The following is a 25,676-nucleotide window of genomic DNA, read 5'->3' as shown; positions in this document are numbered from 1 at the left end:
AGTGACGTTAAAACAGGGAGGATGCACAGGATTGGAGTGAACTAAATGTAGCTTCGCTGGAGATGGGGAAAGGTTTGGTCCTCCAGAATTGGCAACAAGCTATTGGCCAGTCGGTGTGTCGAACACGGACGGTCGGGGACGGCAATCCGTGGGTGCCGGTAGGCGTCCAGGAAAGCTCGTAGGGTAGCAGCACACTGGTCCAAGCGACTGTGGTCAAGCCAGCCTCCACTCGAAAAGACGAAGTCAAGCCAGCCGCCCCCAATTTTGTTCATACCAGGCAATACCTGGTAAAACCCAATGCGGTGCGAGGGCAAGCATCAAAATAAAAACCTATCAATAATAGGCCTACATGGACGTCAATGCTTCGGATTTAAAATAATTATACTAAATATCTGTTATAACGCAACCAGTCTACTTCTGAGAGAAAATAGACTGTCCCAGGATTGCAACCAGCAAGGTTAATTCAAATCTTGAGATGCATTCCAAAAATAAAGGTTATTTGAAATCTGCATACATGACCACAAATATGTCATGGGTGTGTGTTCCGGTTTTTGTCTTCCCCCTGTTTCATACACAACTGCTCCTGAGAGCATCTTCACCATCTGTGCCTCGTTCACCCTAATTACCCCTTGCATTTAACCTCGTGTCTCATTCTTTCTCGTCACCAGTTCGTTGTACCTTGTCGTCGCGTTCCAGCATTCCTTGTTTCCACGTCAAAGACTCACAGTAAGACAAGACCCTGTTCCGATTATCGACCTCACCTTTTTGCCTCATGTTTTGGATACTGTTGCCTTTTTTGGATTGCCTGCCTGTGTACCGACCTCTGCCCGTATATTAAAACTCTCTTTTTTGAAATTGTCCATTTGTTTTGGAGTCGTGCATTTTTGGGTCCTATCCTCTGTTCCGTTCATGACAAATATACCTTATTTCAAAAAATTATCAAAAAATAATCCCATTAGTATCGCAATACCAGTCCAGATCTGTAGGACATTAGACCAACGGACTCCACCAAAAGAGGTTCGATAAACATCTGATATTGTATTTCAAAATAAGTAATCTGAAATCTGCACATTTCACTGTCATTACCCCTAAGTTTAAAAAATTATAAAAAAAAGAATCCCATTAGTATCGCAAGACCAGTCCAGATCTGTGGGATATTAGACTAACGGACTCCACCAAAAGAGGTTTGATAAAGATCTGATATTGTATTTCAAAATAAAAGTCGTTTGAAATCTGCACATTTCACTGTCATTACCCCTGAGTTTAAAAAAATATTTAAAATAATCATTTCGGTATCGCTACACCAATCCAATTCTGGGGGGCAATAGAACACCCCAGGATTCCACTAAAAGAGGTCCCATTCATATCTGGTGTTGCATTTAAAATAGAAGTGCACTGAAATCTGCATATTTCACTGTCATCACCCTTGATTTCTAAAAATCATTAAAAATAATCCCTTTGGTATCACAAGACCAGTCCAGTTCTGGAGGACACTAGACCAACGCTAGGACTCTACCAAAAGAGGGACCATCCAAATCTGGTGTTGCATTCCAAAATAAAAGTGCACTGAAATCTGTATATTTCACTGACATTACCCATGATTTCAAGAAATGATTAAAAATGAGGCGGCACGGTGGGCGACTGGTTAGAGCGTCAGCCTCACAGTTCTGAGGACCCGGGTTCAATCCCCGACCCCACCTGTGTGGAGTTTGCATGTTCTCCCCGTGCCTGCGTGGGTTTTCTCCGGGCACTCCGATTTCCTCCCACATCCCAAAAACATGCATTAATTGGAGACTCTAAATTGCCCGTAGGTGTGAATGTGAGTGCAGATGGTTGTTTGTTCGTATGTGCCCTGCGATTGGCTGGCAACCAGTTCAGGGTGCACCCTGCCTCCTGCCCGATGACAGCTGGGATAGGCTCCAGCACGCCCGCGACCTTACTGAGGAGAAGCGGCTCAGAAAATGAATGGATGGATGGATGGATTAAAAATGAATACGTTAGGTATCACAACACCAGTCCGGTTTTGGAGGACACAAGAACACCCCACCCCTCCTTGAGCCGTCACCTTATCGTGGTGAAGGGGTTTGTGTGTCCCAATGATCCTAGGAGCTAAGTTGTCTGGGGCTTCACGCCCCTGGCAGGGTCACCCATGGCAAACAGGTCCAAGGTGAGGGACCAGACAAAGCAGGGCTCCAAAGACCCCTATGATGAGAAAAACGATTGGATTACGTTTTCCCTTGCCCGGACGTGGGTCACCGGGGCCCCCCTCTGGAGCCAGGCCTGGAGGTGGGGCTCGAAGGCGAGCGCCTGGTAACGTTGCCCGAAAGGGTAACGTGGGTCCCCCTTCCCATGGACTCACCACCTGTGGGAGGGGCCATAGGGGTCGGTAGCCAAAGGCAGGGACCTTGGCGATCCAATCCCCAGCTACAGAAGCTTACTCTAGGGACGTGGAATGTCACCTCTCTGGCAGGGAAAGAGCCCGAGCTGGTGTGTGAGGTCGAGAAGTTCCGACTAGATATAGTCGGACTCGCCTCCACACACATGTTGGGCTCTGGTACCAGTCCTCTCGAGAGGAGTTGGACTCTCGTCCACTCTGGAGTTGCCCACGGTGAGAGGTGCCGAGCAGGTGTGGGTATACTTATTCCTCCCCGGCTCGGCGCCTGTATGTTGGGGTTCACCCTGGTGGACGAGAGGGTAGCCTCCCTCCGCCTTCGGGTGGGGGGACGGGTCCTGACTGTGTTGTTTGTGCCTATGCACCAAACACCAGTTCAGAGTACCCACCCTTTTTGGAGTCTTTGGAGGGGGTGCTGGAGAGCGCTCCCGGTGGGGACTCCATCGTTCTGCTGGGGGACTTCAATGCTCACGTGGGCAATGACAGTGAGACCTGGAAGGGCGTAATTGGGAGGAACGGCCCCCCCGATCAGAACCCGAGCAGTGTTCTGTTATTGGACTTCTGTGCTCGTCACGGATTGTCCATAACGAACACCGTGTTCAAGCATAAGGGTGTCCACACGTGCACTTGGCTCCAGGACACCCTAGGTCGCAGTTCGATGATCGACTTTGTGGTCGTGTCATCGGACTTGCGGCCGCATGTCTTGGACACTCGGGTAAAGAGAGGGGCGGAGCTGTCAACTGATCACCACCTGGTGGTGAGTTGGCTCTGATGGTGGGGGGACGGGTCCTGACTGTTGTTTGTGCCTATGCACCAAACAGCAGTTCAGAGTACCCACCCTTTTTGGAATCCTTGGAGGGGGTGCTGGAGAGCGCTCCCGCTGGGGACTCCATCGTTCTGCTGGGGGACTTCAATGCTCACGTGGGCAATGACAGTGGACAATGTTATGGACAATCACGGATTGTCCATAATGAACACCATGTTCAAGCATAACGGTGGCTACACGTGTACTTGGCACCGGGACACCCTAGGTCGCAGTTCGATGATCGACTTTGTGTTCGTGTCATCGGATTTGCAGCCGCATGTCTTGGAGACTCGGGTAAAGAGAGGGGCGGAGCTGTCAACTGATCACCACCTGGTGGTGAGTTGGCTCCGATGATGGGGGAAGATGCCGGTTCGACCTGGCAGGCCCAAACGTATTGTGAGGTTCTGCTGGGAACGTCTGGCAGAATCCCCTGTCAGAAGGAGTTTCAACTGCCACCTCCGGCAGAACTTCACCCATGTCTCGGGGGAGACTGGGGACATTGAGTCCAAGTGGTCCATGTTCCGTGCCTATATTGCCGAGGCGGCCGACCGGAGCTGTGGGCGTAAGGTAGTCGGTGACTGTCGTGGTGTCAATCCCCGAACCCGTTGGTGGACACCAACGGTGAGGGATGCCGTCAAGCTGAAGAAGGAGTCCTATTGGGCCTTTTTGCCATGTGGGACTCCTGAGGCAGGTGATGGGTACCGGCTGGCCAAGCGGAATGCAGCTTTGGTGGTCGCTTAAGCAAAAACTCGGCCATGGGAGGAGTTCGGCGAGGCCATGGAGAAAGACTTCCGGACGGCTTCGAGGAAATTCTGGTCCACCATCCGTCTCAGGAGGGGGAAGCAGTGCAGTTTTTGTATAAAATTTAGGTGAAGTGACGAAACTTTTTTTTTATCAGTCTCATAATCTGAAGGTTGCTGCACTTTATGAATTTTTATAGTATATTTAATGACATCTACAAGGGCTACAAGGAAAACACACAAAGGGGTCAAACAAAAGAAAGAAAATAACACTAATAATGGTAAAAAGAAGGAAAATAGGCGTACGAAAAGGGAAATAGAACATCGTGTGTTGTACTAAAGTGGAAAATGTGAGCATTTAACGCGTCCATTCCGGACGAAAGAGAGAGAGAGAGAGGACAAAGTTGAGATTTTGTCTGAAGCTAGTAATATCCCCAAAATTATTAAGCACTAATATTGTACAGTCTGGAAAAGGTTTGCCGTGTCTATTCACGAGTGTAGGTTCAAGCTGGTGGGTGGTGATCTCTCTCTGGGCACGTCTCAGGAAGCAAGGAGACAGATTTGGTTGAAAACGAAAAAGGTGTAGAAAAATCAAACAAGAAACAAAAGAGGCGGACCAAGAAAAAAAATTCGTCACGCTTTGTTGGGAGAGTATGACCGTCTCTCTGACTGCCTTTTTTGTGGCTCGCTGGAAGTTTCAGAACGATCACGCTTGGCTGGAAGCGTACCTGGTACCTTAGCAGCAGCTGCTCTGATCGCCTAGCGGATAGGCTTTGAAGCCGAGTCTGTTGTCATCCCGGCCTCTGCAGTTACAGAGCCGTGTGCCTGAACAAAAGAAAGGGGCGGGGTGGCCAACGGCAGCCCCGTGGCTGGGGAGCTAAGAAGCAACCAAAAACACAAGAGAGGAGGAAAAAACACAAGACAGCCAAAACACACCTGCGTCTGGATTAAGTACCCCAGGGGCATGTCGAAGAGGAAAGGAGAAAACCACACCCATCAGCTTGAATCTTGTCTACAAATTTGATAAAATGGGTTTAAAATCATATATTAATATAAAATAACTTTAACTTGGTACGCTCTTTATTCAGAGGTCATATCTGACTGACTTTATCCATCCATCCATACATCCATTTCCTGAGCCGCTTCTCCTCACTAGGGTCGCGGGCGTGCTGGAGCCTATTCCAGCTATCATTGGGCAGGAGGCGGGGTACACCCTGAACTGGTTGCCAGCCAATCGCAGGGCACAAACAAACAAACAACCATTCGCACTCACATTCACACCTATGGGCAATTTTGAGTCTCCAATTAATGCATGTTTTTGGGATGTGGGAGGAAACCGGAGTGCCCGCAGAAAACCCACGCAGGCACGGGGATAACATGCAAACTCCACACAGGCGGGGCCGGGGATTGAACCCCGTCCTCAGAACTGTGAGGCTGACGCTCTAACCGGTCCTTAACCGTGCCGCCTGTTTATACTTTAGTTTTGGCAAATCAACTGCTTATGGTTCAAATCACATTTCCAGATGCTGGGAGTCAAATCAAGACAAACAATTCTCAAAATCTCACAATTGCACTGGTAAACTTGATACTGACACAGACATCAAGGCATACATTTGGAAAATTTCTGCAGAGTTCGTGAAATATCAAAACAGACATTTATCCTTTTTTAAACATCAAATGAGAGTCCCCCCGGATCGACTTTTCAGTTCCTCTCGATGCCAACGGGTGTCGTCTTGTCCCAGCAATTGTTCCTGTTCACAGACAGGTGGTCCGGTGGGAACATCTGGCCTTTGATGCTTGGGAGTTCAGACTTCGAGGGTAGATGTTAATTAGTTTAGGGTCCGCGAGGCGTCTCCTTGGGGCAGTCTCACAGCAGGGCCGCTTGTAAGAATGCAGTTAATCAAGCTTGGGGGTTCTGGCAACTGGGTCAGAGTCACTTCATTAATAACCTCTCCGCTGGTCGAGATGCCCTCTATTTGCAATGAGGCCTGACACTTAGGTTTCATTTTCGACTACAATTTATCATTTGACACCCAGGTAACCAAAGTTCTACAGTTTCTTTCACATCAGAAAGCTTAGCAAAATAAAATCATTCCTTTCACTCAAAGGCTCGAAGAGAAAAAGTTACTCATGCCTTTATAATGTCCGGACTTGACTAATGCAATGCATTTTACTCTGGCATCAGCAAACGCAACATTCAAAGACTGCAGTTCAAAATGCTGCTGTCAGAGAAATGACCACATCACACCAGTCCTCGCTGCCCTTCACTGGTTACCTGTGAGTTTTAGAATTTATTTTAAGGTTTTACTTCTTGTTTTTAAAGCTTTGAATGGTCATGCTTCAGCTTACATTTGTGATCTGCTTCCTCCGTATGAGCCTGACTGCTACCTGAGATCCTCCAGCAGGCCCCTCCTTAAGGTTCCAAAATCTCACCTGGTAACTAAGGGATTGTTGTATTATTGCCCTTGTTATTTATGTTTTATTGTTAAGCACGTTGTAACTTCTTTTTGAAAAGAGCTTTATAATTAAAGTCCATCCATACATTTTCCGTACCACTTATCCTCACTAGGGTCGCATTCGTCCTGGCGCCTATCGCAACCTCTGTATTTTCGCGTGTATAATGCGCACCCATGTATAATATGCACTAGGGTGGGGCGGTGCCAGATGGCACCCGGCTGAGTTCCCTGCTCTTGCTACTGGTGGGGTCGGTGGTGGCCCCCTGTCGCTCCTCGTGCCTGCTTCCTCCTCGTCTCTCCGTTCCTTGTGTCCCGATGCGGTCGCCTCTTCCTCTTCTCGTGTGGGAGCCAGGTGGGCTGTGGGGCCTGCTGTGGAGTTTTTGGCCCTGCCTGGTTTTGGGGGGGGTCCACCTCCCACACTCGGGTGCAGGTAGTGGGTGATGGTGGGAATGTGTGTGTGTGTGTGTGTGTGTGGGGGGGGGGGGTGTCTTTTCATTTTCCCCTTTACCTATGTATAATGCGCACTATTGACTTTTGACAATTTTTTGGGGGGGATGTGCATTTTTTACGAGAAATTACGGTAATTCTGTGCAAGAGGCAGGGTACACCCTGAACTGGTCACTAGCCAATTGCAAGGCACATATAAACAAACAATCATTCACAGTCACATTCACACCTATGGGCAATTTAGAGTCTCCAATTAATGAATGTTTTTGAGATGTGGGAGGAAACCAGAGTACCTGGAGAAAACCCACGCAGACACAGGGAGAAAATGCAAACGCCACACAGGCGAGGCTGGATTTGAACCCGGGTCCTCAGAACTGTGAGGCAGATGTGTTACCCAGTCATTCGTCTTGCCGCCTTATTATTATTATTATTTTTATTTATTTTTATTTCTTACCTAATTAAAGAGCATTTCTGTGGCATCTTGAAAACTGCCGGTACTTTTTTCGTCAAACGCAATTCATTTATTGCCTCTGTCAACAAGTTCGCTATATTGGTCACTGTGTGGCTTCCGTTGGAGGGCACTAGTTTGCAGAACATTTGACACTAATCCCTACTCGTTAGAAATGAAATGAGAAGTGATAGTTACGTACGTAGGGGTCTGTCGCCCTTTCTGCAGACTTAAGACGACTCCAAAACCGCCGTCTTAACTCTCTGTGCAGCTTTGGGATGGCGACTTCTGATGTGTTTTTGTGTTGGTATTCCGTAACACGATTCGAGCGCCTTTTGTCAATTGTGTACCGGATTTACAGGGGAATCCAAAATCAGCCCAAATGTCAGATTTAACAGCAGAAGTCACTTACTTCACGCTGCTGCTGCCGCAGCTGCTTGCTTTAGTCGCTATTTTGTTGTTTTTTGGTCGAGTGTGTCTTCCATCCATACAACGCCAGGAGTTGAATTGATTCAGAGGATTTGCTGAATCGACATTGAATTGCGGTGGGAAGTATTGCAATGCATTGATGAATCAATATTTTAACCCAGCCCCACATGTTGTTTTAGTTATATTTGTCAAGATTTATATATTGAAAAGTAAATGTTAAATTGACAGATTTTGAGATTTCATTACTGAACAAATTATTTCTTACAAAAGAAACACATACAAAAGTACCGAAACTGACACCGTTACGTACCGGTATCAATTCCCAGTACCTGGGAATTGTTAACGTTACCGCTTCAAATGTGAACCGTACCCATCCATAGTTTCCATAGAAACAGACATTTTGTCACCTCCACAGCAATCACACCGCCGGCCTTGAAGCGGTACGGAGCATCAGGAGCCTCCCGGTTTAGCGGAAAGAGGCGCGGGTTGGGATGATATCTGAAACTCTTGCCCTGAAAGACAGACAGGTGACAGGTGTGAGACAGATTAGACCTTCAGACAGGTTGGCAACATGGCAGAGGGGCAGTGGCCGGAAGTCGTTACTGTACTTAAGTAGATTTTTCAGGTATTTGAACTTTCTGCTGGTTTTTTACTTGTATTAACCTATAACTAAAACCATACAGATACAGTATCTGAACTTTGTACTACTTACATGATCAAAATCCACAGACGTTAACAACATCTGCGGTTGACGACACAACATAAAAAAGAGAGATAAAGTTAACCAAGGCTGAGATTTTGACTGATTGAGATCTTGGGCACTCATAAGGCGGAAAAAAAACAAATGGCATCAGCATGGAGGAACGTGAACCAGGGAGCAATAGCAACGCAACATATTCGAGAAGCAAGATATTCTCCAGCCATGACCTTATTTAAGAAAATTGTTTAATTGTGACGGCACGGTGGCCGACTGGTTAGCGCGTCAGCCTCACAGTTCTGAGGACCCGGGTTCAATCCCTGGCCCCGCCTGTGTGGAGTTTGCATATTCTCCCCGTGCCTGCGTGGGTTTTCTCCGGGCACTCCGGTTTCTTCCCACACCCCAAAAACATGCATGAATTGGAGACTCTAAATTGCCCGTAGGCATGACTGTGAGTGCGAATGGTTGTTTGTTCCTATGTGCCCTGCGATTGGCTGGCAACCAGTTCAGGGTGTACCCCGCCTCCTGCCCGATGACAGCTGGGATAGGCTCCAGCACGCCCGCGACCCTAGTGAGGAGAAGCGGCTCAGAAAATGGATGGATGGATGTTTAATTGTGTTTCTACTCCAAGAATGATTTGTGAATGCGCTGTGTTTGTATCAACATAGCTTCTAGCATTAAAAATTGTCATTTGTGAAAAAAACATAATAGGTAAGGTGTATTTTTTCAGTTATTATCATTATCTAATTGAGTATTTTTTGGTAGTCAGTTACACAACATTAGCCAAGCTTTTATATTTATATATTTTATATTTTTGACAAAAAGATCATTTTTGCTTTTTGGATTTGTTCTTAAGTACATTTGAGTCTATACATTTTTAATTTTACTGAAACAAAGGAGTTGAATCAGTAATTGTACTTTTACCAGATTAATTTTTTTCTTTTTTTTTTTAGTATCTGCATGTACTACTTGTGTACAGTGACTACTTTTGCCACATCTGTAGACGGGGATACCTTGATACTTTTGAAATGGACACGGACATTGTCCATCTGAAAGCAGACGCCCTTCACTTTGACCTCTGGGGGGACTGAAGGGGTTGAGCAGGTCATTTGAGAGGAAGACAGGACAGTGCAGTGCTCAGACACCTGAGAGACAGACAGACAGAAAGTGAGGCAGGTGTGTAAGCTCTTGCCTGATTGGCCGCTATCTCCCTCACCGTTGCCATGGTGCCGTTGAAGACCAACTGCTGCTTGGCGCTGAGCAGAGCCAATCGTCTTCTGCGTTTCACCCTCTGGACGTCTACAGGCTCCACCCACACGGACATGATTGGGTGTTGCACCACATCTAGGTTTCTGCCATTCACCACAATGACACGCCCCCCTCTGAGGAAACAAAGTGACTAGCGTCAGGCCACAGGTCCATGGACCACTGGTCTGAGGTCTGTTCTATCTCACGCGTAGAAGCTCTCTGTGGGCATGGCTTCAGTGATGACCGGGTCGTCCACGTAACAGAACGTCACGTTTGGAACAGTACGCTCCGCTTTGCTGAACAACACCCGGATTGGAACTCTGCCCGTCTGATTGGTGGAGAGAGTCTGACACACAAGCAGGGTGTCGCTGACCGGCTCCATTCTGGGGACATGCAAGAGCAGATGAGACCACCATGGGGTGTGGGGCAGTGCAGCAATCACAGCAGTGGTAATGGCAGGAAAAAAGAAGTCGAACGGAATTGTGATGAAAAGAAGTACAAATAGAAGCAGGAATACATACACTGTGTTCCACATTACTTTTCAAATGATATTTTTCTCAGATTTTCCTAAATAGCCAACGCAAATGACAGCAACATTTTCAAGTTATCAACTATTAGAGCATAATTGCAATGTTTTTGAACAAAAATCTCAATTATAACTATGGAGCGCCCTAAAGAGACATGAAAAAAAAAGTTTCTCATTCTAATGAGAAAGTTTCTCTTTAGAATGAGACAGGTTTCTCCCGCATAGAAGCCCAGCTTGGAGCGCTACAACTTAGATACAGGCTACCCTCCTCGTTGGAGACCCCTTCGGAAATAGGGGAGTTCGAGAAGCATAAAAATCCACCGACTGCAAAAGGAAAACCACTTATCCAAGTGGAGCAAAAAGGTCCTAATTTTGAGTGCCGTGGCTCCGTACGCAACGAAAAACAGCACTGCACTGAGTGGATACACAATGTATTGTTTACAATGGGAGAAATCAAAAGCAGTCAAATACAAAAACACTGCAAACTAAACTCTTGAATAAAAAGCTTGACAGCTTGAAGTACATAGTATTAAGTATGAGTAAAGTACGCATAGTTATAGAAATAGAAATAATATAGTCATGGAAAAAAATATTAAACCCCTTGTTTTTTCCTTTGTTCATTTTTAATGCCAGGTGCACCTCAAGGTACCATTGTTTGGAAAAATATAATGATGACAATGAAAAAAGCTCATTAGATTTTAATATAAGAGCTGATATCTAGCTCTTGCTATTTTCCATGGTTTTCTTGATAATAACCAAAATTATATTTAATAATACAATTAAGCTTTTGTATTCTTCCGGTAGAATGCCTTTAGTGGCACCAAGTATTATACTGAACAAGAAATTGAAGAAACAAGGGTGGTCTAAATTTTTTATAAATCATACATATAGTGTATATAGATCTACAATTTTATATACATACAGACACACATATTCGTCATATACCTGTATATGCTAATGCTGGCATTGATCTAATTATTTTTTTAAATGACGTTAACAATGAGCTAATTCTATTATTGCATAATTTTTCAAACGTATCATTTTTTGAATTAATAAAAATAAATATAAAAGTATTTGAAGTTGTTCTCAGTTTTCATTCCACTGTCTTTACTGATGTTTTAGATTTTTGCTGTGGTATCATTTCAGTACCGGTATTGAGGTATTTTATGCAAGTACAGTATCGAAGTCAGAATTTTGGTACCGTGACACCACTACAGCACAGTTCTTCGTTTAGTATGATGGAGGAAAGTGGTATGCAGAAACTCTGCATACTTTTCAGTGGCCATTTTCACACCTCCAGGGACCCTAAAGGGTACGCCCAAAACATGAATCCTTGCTGATGTGCAGCCTTGTTAGGACATGGTGGTCATTTACCAACTTCCCACTACTCCATCCATCTTGACCATCCAGGATTATATGGCGCTCATCAGTGAACAATCTCATGCTGCAACGAATCCCTCTGCTTTACTGGCTGCTTTGGACATACTGTAAAAGGATAGAAATCTATGGTGTGGGCCCAATCCACCCTTGATCTCAACCCTGTTGAGAACCAGGTAGTAAAAAAACATCTATGAGGGTGGGAGGCAGTTCACAAAATCAGACAAAATATTGTTCGCATAATAATTTGGAACGGAGTGTAAAAGAGAGTTCAACTGGGAAGGAAAGTAGGAATAGAGTTGGGGAAGAAAATGCTACATGGCGTCTAACCGTGTGGTCGCCTATCTAGTTCTGTTTTTGTGTTTTTTGTTCATCTTTGGAGACATTAAGCAACTTACTAACACAAGGGAAGACTTGCTAAATAAACATTAGGGAGTCTACTCCGGACTTTCTTTCACCAACTTTTCCAAATTTTTTATTGGAGTTACTCACCGCTGGAGTGACTGTGATTTACGGCGCATGAAGGCGACGCCACGGCGTGAGCGAGCCGGTGTGCAGGTCAAGCTCTGGAGGAGAGGATTCCGAATGCTGCTCCCATCGATTTACCTCGCAAATCAACGCTCTCGACACAATAAATTAGACGAGCTTCATCTTCTCACAAAGACCAGTAACGACTTCGGACGGTCTGGCGCCATGTGCTTCACGGCGACATGGCTATGTGAAAGCGTCCCCGATGGCGCCATAATGCTTCCGGGCTTCCAAATACACTGAGTGGACCGTGTCACGGAGTTATCGGAGAAAACAAAATGCGGCGGACTATGCTTCGATATCAACGAAAAATGGTGTATTGACGTCTCAGAGTTCAACACACACTTTAGCCCAGACTTAGAGTCGCTGATTTTGAACTGTAAGCCATTCTACTCGCCATGCAATATCGCCTCTTTCTTCCTTGTGGGTGTCTACATTCCTCCCCAGGCTGGCACGAATGCACCACTGCTAACGCTCACTGAACAAGTAAAAGAACATGAAAAAAAGCACCCAGATTCACCCCTCATTATTCTTGGAGACTTTAACAAAGCTAAACTCAACCACAAACTCCCTAAATACAAGCAGCACACAGACTGTCCTACTACGGAAAACAACATTCCATTCTAGACCACTGCTATACCACGCTAGATGACCCCGGCAGCTCTGGGCTTGTCTGATCACTGCTTAATTCAGTTAATACCAACATACAGGAACATACTTAAATGTGTGAAGCTTGTGGTGAAAACAGTGAAGCAAAGACAGAACTTCAAGGCTGTTTAGACTGCACAGACTGGAGTGTCTTTGAAACTTCAACGCAGAGTGTCATATCAATTTCTTTGAAGATGTGTGTGTACCAACAAAGACATTTCGTATGCATGTTCAACAACAACAAGCCGTGGTTCACTGCCAAACTTAAGCAACTTCGCCAGGCTAAAGAGGATGCCTATTGTGATGGGTACAGAGCCCTGTACAATCACGCTAGTAATCAGTTGACAAAAGAAATTAACATCTCAAAGACAAATTATGCAGAAAAGATGAGAAAAACAGTTTACTGCCAACAACTGTCAGTCTGGCGAGGATTAGAATCGCTAACCAACTAAAAGCGACCATCCTCCAAAGCGGAGAACAAAAGGGGACGAGCTGACGAATTGAACACCTTCTATTGCAGATTTGAAAAGGACACTTTCACACCTCACACCCACCCAGTCGTACCACCGACCACCATCGCACCTCTGACTTCTGCGTTGGCCATTCATGAACAGGATGTGAAACGCATCATCAAACTACAAAAGATCAACAAAGCAGCAGGCCCAGACCTTGTGTCCCCATCCTGCTTCAAAGTCTGCACAGACCAGCTCGCTCCAGTCTTCACCTGCAATCTCGGGTCTGAATGACTACAGGCCTGACGCCCTGACATCTGTGGTCATGAAATACTTTGAACGCATCGTGCTGGACCACCTCAAGAGCGTCACATGACCCCTGCTGGACCCCCTGTAGTTTGCCTTGCGAGCAAACAGGTCTGTGGATGGCGAAGTCAACATGGGACTGTACATCATCCTAGAACGCCTCATCGGCGCGGGGACCTAAGCGAGGATCCTGTTCATGGACTTCAGCTCTGCGTTCAACACCATCATCCCCGAACTCCTCTCCTTCACGCTTCACCTGTCATCTGCCAGTAGATTTACAGTTTCCTGACGGGCAGGACACAGCAGGTGAGGCTCGGGGACACCACATTATCCACACGCATCACCAGCACCGGGGCGCCCCAAGGATGTGTCCTCTCTCCGCTGCTCTTCTCTCTCTACACGAATGACTGCAACTCAACGCACCCAGCTGTCAAACTTCTGACGTTTGCAAACGACACAACAGTCATCGGCCTCATCAAAGACGGTGACGAGTCTGTGTACCGACAGGAAGGGGAGCAGCTGGAGCTTTGGTGCAGCCCACACAACCTGGAGCTGAACACGTTCAAGACTCTAGAGGTGATCGTGGACTCCGAGGAAGCACGGCCTGCCACAAGATCTGTTGAGGCAGTTCTACACAGCAATCATCGAATTAGTCCTGTGTTCATCCATCACAGTCTGGTTTGGTGCTTCCACAAAAAAGAACAAACTCCAGCTGCAACGGACAATCAAGACTGCCGGAAAAATCGTTGGTACCCCCCTACCCACCCTCGAGGACTTGCACGCTGCCAGAACTAAGACAAGCGCATGCAAAATCCTCTTGGACCCTCGACCTGGTCACCACCTCTTCCTGCGCCTTCCCTCAGGTAGGCACTATCGATTAATGTAAACTAAAACCAGCAGACATTCAAATAGCTTCTTCCTTCTTACCGTTAAATTGCTAGAGGCTAAGTGACTCTACGTAGTGTGTTTTTATGTCTCAAAAGTATTTATTGTCAAAATTGCTGTCTGTTGTCGTACTAGAGCGGCTCCAACTACCGGAGACAAATTCCTCGTGTTTTTGACATACTTGGCAAATAAAGAGGATTCTGATTATTTGTATTGAATTACTGTAGGAATTAAAATTAGAAATAGTAACACAAACAGAAACAAATGGGGAATTTCACTTCGAAGTAATATAAGTGAGAATGAATATAGGAATGAAGTTGGGACAAAAGAGGTGTCAAACCTGCGTGAAAAGGAATGAAAATAGTTATAATGTTCTATAGAAGTGGAAATTTGAATGGGGAACACAAAGTAGAAGTAGGAATGAAATTGGGAAGTAGAACTATGGGTGGGAGTAAAAGTAGAAAGAGTGGTCAAAATAGAATTAGGAATAGGAAGTAGGAATATAAATAGAACAGAATGGATAAATCAACTAGAAATATAACTGAGAATAAAAATCGGAAGTGAAGTACACTGATAAAGTTGTAATAGAATTAAGGATACAAATAGTTATTTTTTATACAGTAGAAGTAGAAATTTCAATCACAAACAGGAAGTAGTACAAAAACTGGGAGTAGAAGTAGGAAAAGAATTAGGAACATGAATTAAAATTAAAAGTAGGAGTAGAATTAGGAGCAGAATTATGAACAGGAAGCAGGACTACCAGTGGGAGTAGAAATAGGAATACACAAAGTATGACTAGGATTAGGAAGAGGAGCACACACATGTAGCAGGGCTTTGTTCCCAGGAAGACGCTAATCTGGGATATCTGGCCCGTCAGGAGCTGTCGTCCTTTTACTGTCAACCTGCTCCCTCCAGAAAGTGGGCCTTTGTCGGGAAGCACATCCAGTATCTGTGGGTCCTGCAGATGACAAGGAGGAAATAGTGCCCACTCCGTGTCCCCACTGTGTTTCTTTTCTTAGGAACCTTCTGGAAGGCCAACTTCTCACCTGATAGCTGAAGTTGCTCTTGGACCTGCCTGGTGGGCTTGTTCCCACGGTAACAATGACAGGCCCAGTCCTCTTCTTCTCACTGGCCTGCAGTTTACACACAACCCTGCATATATACACGCACGCACGCGCGCATGCACACACACACACACACACACACACACACATACATACGTGCACACACACACACCGGACTGACACACATGACTGGCTAGTTTGTGCTTTTATGTGCATGTGTATATGTACCTGGTGGATATTTTGTATTCTTCTGGTTGGGGAGGACACTGCACACCTGCCACTGTGACTCCACTCACCACATCCTGGAAGCTCATACCCAGGTTGGAGCCGCTGATGGTCACCAAGACTCCGCCCTCCAGAGGGCCAGACAGGGGGCGCACCTGCAATCAAACAATTTTTGTCCGTTTTACTGCTTTCATGGCAACAAGCATGAAGACATACGATACAGGTGGATGAATCACTTGTGTGATCTGAGGAGGTGGGCAGCTGTCTGCGGGAATGCCAGAGCAGGACTGGTTATAAACGCAGCTGGGGGCAGGGCTTTCTGTGCACCACACGCAGCCGTACTCCTTCGGCACAGCACGGCACTGCGAGCAATCCGATCGGCCCGCTGAGCAGTTGTACAAGTGGACTGGAGAGCACATGAAACACATCAACATCAGCATGTTATCTTGTGAATTGGGGAGGGGGTGGAGGGAGGTGGGGGTGGCTCAGTTGATCACCTGTACAGACTTGGGTATGGGCTGAACTATATGCCAGCAGGAACCGAATTTGAATTATTTATGTTTGAATTGTGTGAATGCTGGAAATTTCTGTATGATTATGATGATGATTATAATTATTGCGCCGTTTTTTTGTCCGTAAACTACTTCCACATTTTTCATCAGATTCACGCCATTCCAACTTCAACATATTCCAAATATTCACGCGAAGTGGTCTTGTATTTTTCTCATTAAAATATTACCTACATTTCCACATTTTACATCCAAAAATGTCCCATTCATTCTCATTGAGACATTCAACAAAATGGTTCCACATAATTGCCATTCCATATTTAAAACATTCAGCTCATTCAGAACTTCTTCAAAACACATTCCCATTCTCCCCATTCCCACGTTCCACATTTTTCACACGTTCACACGTTAAAATACCCACCTTTTTACATATTCTGCCATTTTCTGCCTTATTCATTTCATTTGTTGACCAATTCAAATTTTTCCAACAACAAAATATTTTCCACATTCCCCACATTCCCACACTATCCAAATTCCACAGTTTCCCCCCCACATTTCACATTTTCCCACTTTAAAATACCCACATTTTTACCACATTAAGACACATTTTACATTATTCCTTCGTCTTTCAATATTTCTTGACCACTTCAAACCATTCCAATTACAAAATATCTTCCATATTCCCCAAATTCTCACGTTACACAAATGCCAGTTTTCCCCACCTTTCACATTTTCCCACTTTAAAATACCCACATTAAGACAAATTCTACATTTTCCCTCCTTGTTTGACATTTCTTTACCGATTCAAACTATTCCAGCAAAAAATATTTTCCACATTACCCCCATTACCCAAATTCCACAATTTTCCAGATTCAAATACCCACATTTTCCCCGCATTTGAGACAGATTCTACATTATTCCTTCCTCCGTCAACATTTTTTGACTGATTCAATCCATTCCAACGACAAAATATTTTCCAACATTCTGCACATGGCACAATTTCCAGTTTTCACCCACATTTGACATTTTCCCACTTTAAAATACCCACATTTCCCCACATTAAGACCAATTCTACATCATTTCCTCCTTCTTCCACATTTCTTGTCAGATTAATCCAATTCAAACAACAAAATATCTTCCACATTCCCACATTACCCAAATACTACACTTTTCCACAATGAAATACCCATATTTTTCCCACATTAAGACATCATCCTGTTCGTGGATGGTCAACGCTGGAGGAGGAGTCAGAGGTGTGATGGTGGTCGGTGGTGTGGCTGGGTGGGCATGGGTTGTGACAGTCCATCCATCCATCCATTTTCGGAGCCGCTTCTCCTCACTAGGGTCGCGGGCATGCTGGAGCCTATTCCAGCTATCATCGGGCAGGAGGCGGGGTACACCCTGAACTGGTTGCCAGCCAATCGCACGGCACATACAAACAAACAACCAGTCACACTCACATTCACACCTACGGGCAATTTAGAGTCTCCAATTCATGCATGTTTTGGGGATGTGGGAGGAAACCGGAGTGCCCGGAGAAAACCAACGCAGGCACGGGGAGAACATGCAAACTCCACACAGGCGGGGCCGGGTATTGAACTCCGGTCCTCAGAACTGTGAGGCTGACGCTCTAACCAGTCGTACACCGCGCCACCGGGTGTGACAGTGTCCTTTTCAAATCTGCACCTCATCTACAGGCACTACCAGCTCCGGGGCGCCTCAAGGTTGTGTCCTCTCTCCATTGCTGTTCTCTCTCTACACGAACGACTGCACCTCAATGCACCCGGCTGTCAAACTCCTGAAGTTTGCAGACGACACCACAGTCACCTGCCTCATCAAAGATGGCGACAAGTCTGCGTATCGACAGGAAGTAGAGCGGCTGGAGCTATGGTGGGGCCAACACAACCTGGAGCTGAACACGCACAAGACTGTTGAGATGATGGTGGACTTCAGGAAACATCCTTCGCCACAGCTGTCCCTCACACTGTCCAACTGCCCTGTGTCAACCATCAAGACCTTCAAGTTCCTGGTAATTAGTCTCTCAGGACCAGAAGTGGGAGACCAACATCAACTCCATCCTCAAAAAGGCCCAGCAGAGGATGTGCTTCCTGCGGCTTCTTTTATTATTATTTTTAAACCTGTCCTGTTCGGTTGCATGGCCTTGCAGAATGGTGGATATGTATGCCTTTATGCTGAAACAGTTTTGCTTTACAACAGGGGAGTTTGAAATACTCCATCTGCTTGTTTTGAATTTTTTTTTTATTATTCTGATGTTTATTGAAATACAGCCGGACAGACAGAGGGATAGAGTGGACAAGGGGACTAAGGGTGAGAACCACAGCAGGACAATAGTGAGACAGTCTAGATATCTGAACACAAGTAATATTACAACAGTCATTTGTAGATTGAGGGTGGGGGGACACAACCGGTGAGGACATGGAATAACTAACCAAGAGAACAAGATAAGAGAGGACAGAAAATGGCCGGACAGGATGTGGAAAAATTAGCAAGTGTGCAGTGGGATTCTTGTTTAGTCTCTAAACACTTGTAAGAACCTGTGAGTTGATATGTTAGGATAACCTGTGTTGTTGTTAGTGGGGGGGGGGGGGGGGGGGGGGGGGCGAGTCAGCGAGCCCGTCCAGCAGGGGACCCAACCAGGGGGACGCCACTGCCCCCCCCCAGAACCCAGGGAGGTCCCCAGCCCGACCGAAGCGACCCGGCCAGTCCCAAAGGGAGGGGCACGGGCACCGGAGCACCTCCCCCCCCCCCCCCCAACCCAGTGAGCCCCCCTGCCGCCACCACCCCCACCAACAACCCCGGAGAGCATTGTGGCCCCACCCACCAACAGGACCCAACGCAGGAGCCAGCCGCCACCCAAAAACGGTCATAGCCCGCCAAAGCGAGCCCATGTTAACCGCCCGTCGTGAGCAAGGACGGGTGTGGGCGCCATGAGAGGGTAGAGAAATGTGGGGCCCAAAAGGGGGGGGGGGGGGGGGCGACCCTCACCCCTCAGGGTGAGGCGCAGGCTTCAGGAGTCAAGCCAAGAGAAGTAATAGAAGTGAAAATGAAGAAATGAAGTAGGCGCAAAACAGGTGTCAATCTTGCATGAAATGGAATGAAAATAGTTATAATTTTCTATAGAAGTGGAAATTTGAATGGGGAGCACAAAGTAGAAGTAGGAATAAAAATGGGAAGTAGAACTGGTGTCCGGAGTTGCTGAGCCGGCACATCGAGAAAGAGTCTTCCCCCCCCCCCCCCCCCCCCCCCCCAGGTTGATTGAAGACTCTAAATTCCCCGTAGGTGTGAATGTGAGTGTGAATGTTAGGATAACCTGTGTTGTTGTGCCCTGCGATTGGCTGGTGACCAGTTCAGGGTGGACATGGACTACCGTTCATTCATGAAAACCCCCTGAATTAATTTTAAACAGTACCGTCTTATCGATATGTGCTGTTTCTATACCTTGGTGTCAGTGCCTAAAGCATGGAGTTCAATGCCTGGATGAAGTTATGTTGGGGGGAAAAAAAAATGGAAAGACGACATAGTCACGGCAGTGCGATATGTTTCTACAATAAACTGTCCTTTCATGTTCGAAAGGAAGCACCTTTGTATCGCTTTTTGACCATATGATTCATTCTACAAAGGTTAAGGAAAGGTAGTATAAAGGTTAAAATACCAAAACTGGTTAGAAGATGTGACTTTATGGAGAGTCCCTAATGTCACATGCTCAAAAACGAAGGTACTGATTGGCCGAAGAGGAGATCTGTGTATCGTTGATCGAGTGCTATTCCTACAGTACCTGGATGTCTGTTACAGCTAAGTTGAAACTGAATTTGCAATTTGAATTTCATTAATTGCAGAGAAGTTTCAAGTTTAATGGCCTTCAGTTTCAAACTAATAAATCAATTTCAAGCAGGCCCAATCCCCACATGATGTCAGATCTCAGCAGATCTTGAAAGCTAAGCAGGGTCAGTCCTGGTTAGTACTCAGATGGGAAACCGCCAAGGAATACCAGGTGCTGTGGTTGGGCAGTAGGCCAATCGCCTGCTACTGTAAAAAACTACGGATTAAAGAAACTAAAATTGCACCCTAATGTGCCACATGGCATTGAGAGCTCTAACTAAATTCAAATTACATTATTCAGATTCAATTTTTAAATGCTATTATTCAAGTTTAGCAATTTAAATTGAAATATAAATGACTGGTTAGAGCGTCAGTGTCATGAACGGAACAGAGGATAGGACCCAAAAATGCACGACTCCAAAACAAATGGAAAGTTTCCAAAAAGAGAGGTTTAATAGACGGGCATATGTCGGTACACAGGCAGGCAATCCAAGAAAGGCAACAGTATCCAAAAACATGAGGCAAAGAGGCAAGGTCGATAATCGGAACAGGGTCAAGTCTTACTGTGAGTCTGTGACGTGGGAACAAGGAATGCTGGAACGCGACGACAAGGCACAACGAACTGGCAACGAGAGGGAATGAGACACGAGGTTAAATACAAGGGGTAATTAGGGTGAACGAGGCACAGGTGGTGAAGATGCTCACAGGAGCAGGTGTGTGTGAAACAGGGGGGAAGACAAAACCCGGAACACACACACACATGACAGTACCCCCCCCTTAACGGCCGGCCCCAGACGGCCCTGGGGCCTCTGGATGCGCAACGTGGAAGTCCCGAATGAGCGAATAATCCATGATAAACGCAGACGGTACCCATGAACGTTCCTCAGGCCCATAGCCCTCCCAGTCCACTAGATATTGAAACCCCCTCCGACGAGACGACAACAGCCGCTTCACAGAGAAGACAAGGCCCCCATCCACAAACCGGGGGGGAGGATGGGGCCTGGAAGGCGGGACCAGAGGGGACTCCCGGGCTGGCTTGAGTAGGCTGACGTGAAAAGCAGGGTGCACCCGCATCGACCTCGGGAGCCTCAGCTTCACGGTGACAGGGTTGATGATCTTTGTGATGGGGAAGGGCCCAACGAACCTGGGAGCGAGCTTCTTAGACTCCACCCGGAGTGGAATATGTTTGGTCGAGAGCCAAACTCGCTGACCCACTTTGTAGTCCGGGGCCGGTGTCCTCCGACGGTCAGCAGCGGCTTTGTGGGACCGTCCCTAGCGCAGCAGCATCTGGCGGGCTCGCTCCCAGGTCCTGCTGCAGCGTCTCACCAAGGTTAATGCCGCTGGAACTGTGGATTCTGGGGCTATGGCAGGAAACAGAGATGGTTGGTAACCATGCACAACGTGAAAAGGCGATAGACCAGTGGATGCAGAGGTGAGGGAATTGTGGAAGAATTCGACCCAAACCAGTTTCTGAGACCAGGATCGCGGCTCCTGTGAAGCGAGACATCGGAGCCCCGTCTCCAGGTCCTGGTTCAGCCTCTCGGTTTGGCCGTTGGTTTCAGGATGAAACCCAGATGACAGACTGACGGTAGCACCTATGAGATTGCAAAACTCCTTCCAAAATTGCGAAATGAATTGGGGACCCCTATCAGACACCACATTCTTGGTGAAACCATGGAACTTGAAAACGTGATTAATCATTATCTCGGCAGTGTCTTTAGCTGAGGGGAGTTTTGGAAGTGCAATGAAGTGTGCCATCTTAGAGAACCTGTCAACAACTGTAAGAATGGTGGTATTGCCTTTAGAGGCCGGTAATCCTGTCACAAAGTCTACGGAAATGTCTGACCAAGGACGTTGTGGTATTGGTAGGGGTCGCAACTCCCCAGAAGGACGTTGATGAGAGGGCTTGTTAGCAGCACATACCTGGCAATCATTGACGTAATCGATAACATCCCTCCTAACATTAGGCCACCAAAAGCGCTGTTCGACCACTGATTGTGTCTTGGCAATGCCTGGGTGACATACAGTCCGGTTAGTGTGAGCCCAGTGGATGACTCTTCCCCTTAAGGTCGGAACCACATAAAGCCTGTTTTCAGGGCAATCTTCAGGGCTAAGAGTGTTCTTCAGAGCCCCTTTAACCGCAGTTTCAATGTCCCAAACAAAAGCGGAAATGAAACATGACTTAGGCAAAATAGTCTTAGGGTCGGACAAAGAATTCTCTTCGGAGAAAATGCGTGACAAAGCATCTGGCTTACCATTTTTAGAACCAGGTCGGTAGGATAACGTAAAATTAAATCTAGTGAAGAACAGAGCCCATCTAGCCTGCCTCGCATTTAATCTTTTAGCAGTTTTAATATACTCAAGGTTCTTGTGATCTGTCCATACTAAAAACGGAGTCTGTGCCCCCTCTAGCCAGTGCCTCCACTCCATCAAAGCCACCTTGACTGCCAACAGTTCACGGTCACCAATGTCATAATTTTTCTCAGCAGGGGTCAGTTTTTTGGAGAGAAAAGCACAAGGATGTAATTTATCATCCTTGAGAGATTTCTGGGAGAGCACTGCTCCTATTCCGGCATCAGACGCATCGACATCTACCACAAACTGCTGTTTGAGATCTGGCGAAGTAAGGATGGGAGCGGAGGTAAAGCTCGACTTAAGTTTTTGAAAAGCTGCCTGACAAAGCGGGTTCCATACAAAAGGTTTGTGTGGCGAGGTAAGATCATGCAGAGGAGAGGCTATAGAACTGAAATTTCTGATGAATTTTCTGTAGAAGTTTGCGAACCCTAAGAACCTTTGTACATCTTTGCGTGACGTGGGAGTAGGCCAATTAATAACTGCATCGACTTTGCAAGGGTCCATCTTGACTTCACCTTGAGCAAGGACGAAACCCAGAAAAGAAACAGACGCCTTGTGGAACTCACATTTCTCAGCTTTGACATAGAGTTGATTCTGCAGTAACTGCTGCAAAACAGAGCGGACATGAATAATGTGAGTCTCCTCATCCGGGGAGAATATCAAGATGTCATCTAAATAAACAAAAACATAAACATTCAACATGTCACGCAGGACATCGTTGACAAGGTTTTGGAAAACAGCTGGAGCGTTAGTAAGCCCAAAAGGCATTACCAAATATTCATAATGTCCCGTTGGTGTGTTGAATGCTGTTTTCCATTCATCCCCCTCCCTTATCCTGACTAGACGATATGCATTTCTTAAGTCCAGTTTGGTGAAAATCTTGGCTCCTTCCAGGAACTCAAAGGCGGTGGAGATGAGAGGAAGAGGGTACCTGTTTTTTACCGTGTTCTCGTTTAGACCCCGGTAATCGATACAGGGTCGCAGGGTCTTGTCTTTCTTGTCCACAAAGAGAAATCCTGCTCCCGCAGGGGATGAAGATGGGCGAATGACCCGGCTGCCAGTGATTTTTCCACGTACTTCTTCATGGCCTTGTGTTCCGGCCCTGAAAGAGAGAACAACCTCCCTCGTGGGGGTGTGGTTCCAGGCAGCAATTCAACAGCACAGTCATAAGGTCTGTGGGGTGGAAGGGATTTGGCCTTGGACTTGGAAAAAACGTCTTTAATATCCTGGTAACAGGTGGGCACTTGAGATAAATCAGGCTCCCCAGATGGGGTCTGTGGATTGTCCTTAGAAACATGACCCTGAACATCACATGGCGGCTTGAAACAGTTCCGGGCGCAATAGCTGCCCCATGACATAACCTGCCCAGAGGACCAGTCAATGTGGGGGTTATGTAATTTCAACCATGGGTTCCCTAAGATAAGGTCATGATTCATGGCGTCAAAAACATGAAAACTAATGCATTCCGAGTGAGAATCAGGAATTGTCAATGTGAGTGTTTGGGTGCGGTGAGTGATCTTGCCCATAAAACTGCCGTCTGCAGCATAGGTGTTGCGGTGGCGTTTTATTCCAAAGGTTCTAAGGTGCATACGTCTAACAAGGATGGAGTTGAGTAAGTTTGCGTCAGAACCAGAGTCAATTAATACAGGTGTATTAATTTCTTGATCAGGAGAGCATAGTGTCACTTTAGGAAGAACCCGTGTAGAGTCTTCCTTAATGAAATTCAGACTCACCTCTCCCATGCCCTTGCTACCGGCACCGGCAACTTTGACGTGACAGTTGCTCACGGAATGACCCAACTGACCGCAGTAGAAGCACCGCCCTTCCCTCAGCCGGCGTTGACGTTCCTCAGGCGAGACACGGAACCTGCCCAGTTGCATGGGTTCATCCGTGGGGACGCTAGCCAGTGGGTTGAGACCGGAACCAGGGGATCTGCCTTGGTTTGGCTGGTCACCGAGGCTCGTCCTCCAAGTGCGCGTTGACGCAGCCGTCCGCCGATCTTCATCTAGCTCGCGATCCAAAAGCCTGAGAGTGTCCAAGTCGGTTGGCAGGTCTAGCGGGACTAAATGATCCTTGACGGCGGGGGATAGTCCTTGAAAAAAGGCATCGAGTAGCGCCCGATTATTCCAATGACTCTCAGCTGCTAGAATGCGAAACTCAATCGCGTAATCTGACACCCTGCACTTGCCTTGTTGTAAGGTGACAAGGGTGCGAGCTGCCTCACGATCAGGAGTGGAAAATTGAAAAATGTGCTCCATAGTCTTTACGAAAAAAGCCCATGACTGACACGCGGCGGAATTGCGGCTCCATTCAGCAGTAGCCCACGCCTCTGCACGACCAGGCAGGTGGGAAATGACGAATGCGATTTTTGCCCGCTCGGTGGGGAAGGCAGCTGCCTGCAGCTCAAAGTGGAGTTCGCACTGCATGATGAACGGCTTAATGTTCCCAGAATTTCCAGAGAACCTCTCCGGTCGAGAGAGCTGTGGGCAGACAGTAGCGGAGGTGGCAGGTGGCTGCATGGTGACTACTTCACATGGAAATACCGTGGCGGTATTGGGTGTGGTGCCAACTGGTTCCTTCTCTTGAAAAAATTTCATAAGAAGTTCAAATTGCGAGGCCACCTGTCTCATCATATTGTCCTGATGCCTTGACAGTCGCTCTCGATGAAGGTGGAGGGCAGCAAGCTGCTCATCCTGCTTTGAGAGGCATTGACCCTGCGCTTGAAGGGCTTTGCGCACCGGGTCTGAATTTGCTGGGTCCATGTTATGGCCAGTTCGTTCTGTCATGAACGGAACAGAGGATAGGACCCAAAAATGCACGACTCCAAAACAAATGGACAGTTTCCAAAAAGAGAGGTTTAATAGACGAGCATAGGTCGGTACACAGGCAGGCAATCCAAGAAAGGCAACAGTATCCAAAAACATGAGGCAAAGAGGCAAGGTCGATAATCGGAACAGGGTCAAGTCTTACTGTGAGTATGTGACGTGGAAACAAGGAATGCTGGAACGCGACGACAAGGTACGACGAACTGGCAACGAGAGGGAATGAGACACGAGGTTAAATACAATAGGTAATTATGGTGAACGAGGCACAGGTGGTGAAGATGCTCACAGGAGCAGGTGTCTGTGAAACAGGGGGGAAGACAAAACCCGGAACACACACATATGACAACCCCAAGTATTTAAAGTCCTCCACCGTTGCTATCTCTTCTCCCTGTAGCATCACTCTTCCCCCACCACCCCTCTCATTCAAGCACATATATTGTCTTACTTCGGCTTATCTTCATTCCTCTTCTTTCC

General features: G+C 46.7%; 1 protein-coding gene across 5 annotated transcripts in view; it reads right to left on the bottom strand.

Moving 5' to 3' along the window:
- Positions 1–25,676, bottom strand: part of plxnb3 (plexin B3) — a 170,511-nt gene that overhangs the window by 29,974 nt on the left and 114,861 nt on the right. For all 5 annotated transcript variants that reach the window (XR_009784597.1, XM_061747936.1, XM_061747945.1 and 2 more), the window contains exons 14-21: positions 15,910–16,079; positions 15,677–15,828; positions 15,431–15,536; positions 15,206–15,342; positions 9,869–10,045; positions 9,631–9,796; positions 9,428–9,559; positions 8,125–8,229 (exon numbers count right to left, since the gene is read on the bottom strand). Coding sequence is in view for 4 of the 5 variants with exons in the window: in XM_061747936.1 (XP_061603920.1) it covers positions 8,125–8,229; positions 9,428–9,559; positions 9,631–9,796; positions 9,869–10,045; positions 15,206–15,342; positions 15,431–15,536; positions 15,677–15,828; positions 15,910–16,079 (1,145 nt within the window). In the remaining variant the exon portion in view is untranslated. The remainder of the gene's footprint in view (positions 1–8,124; positions 8,230–9,427; positions 9,560–9,630; positions 9,797–9,868; positions 10,046–15,205; positions 15,343–15,430; positions 15,537–15,676; positions 15,829–15,909; positions 16,080–25,676) is intronic.

The sequence above is a fragment of the Phyllopteryx taeniolatus genome, chromosome 1 (genome assembly GCF_024500385.1).
Source record: "Phyllopteryx taeniolatus isolate TA_2022b chromosome 1, UOR_Ptae_1.2, whole genome shotgun sequence".
NCBI lineage: Eukaryota > Metazoa > Chordata > Actinopteri > Syngnathiformes > Syngnathidae > Phyllopteryx > Phyllopteryx taeniolatus.
This window is presented reverse-complemented; position numbering and strand designations above follow the sequence as displayed.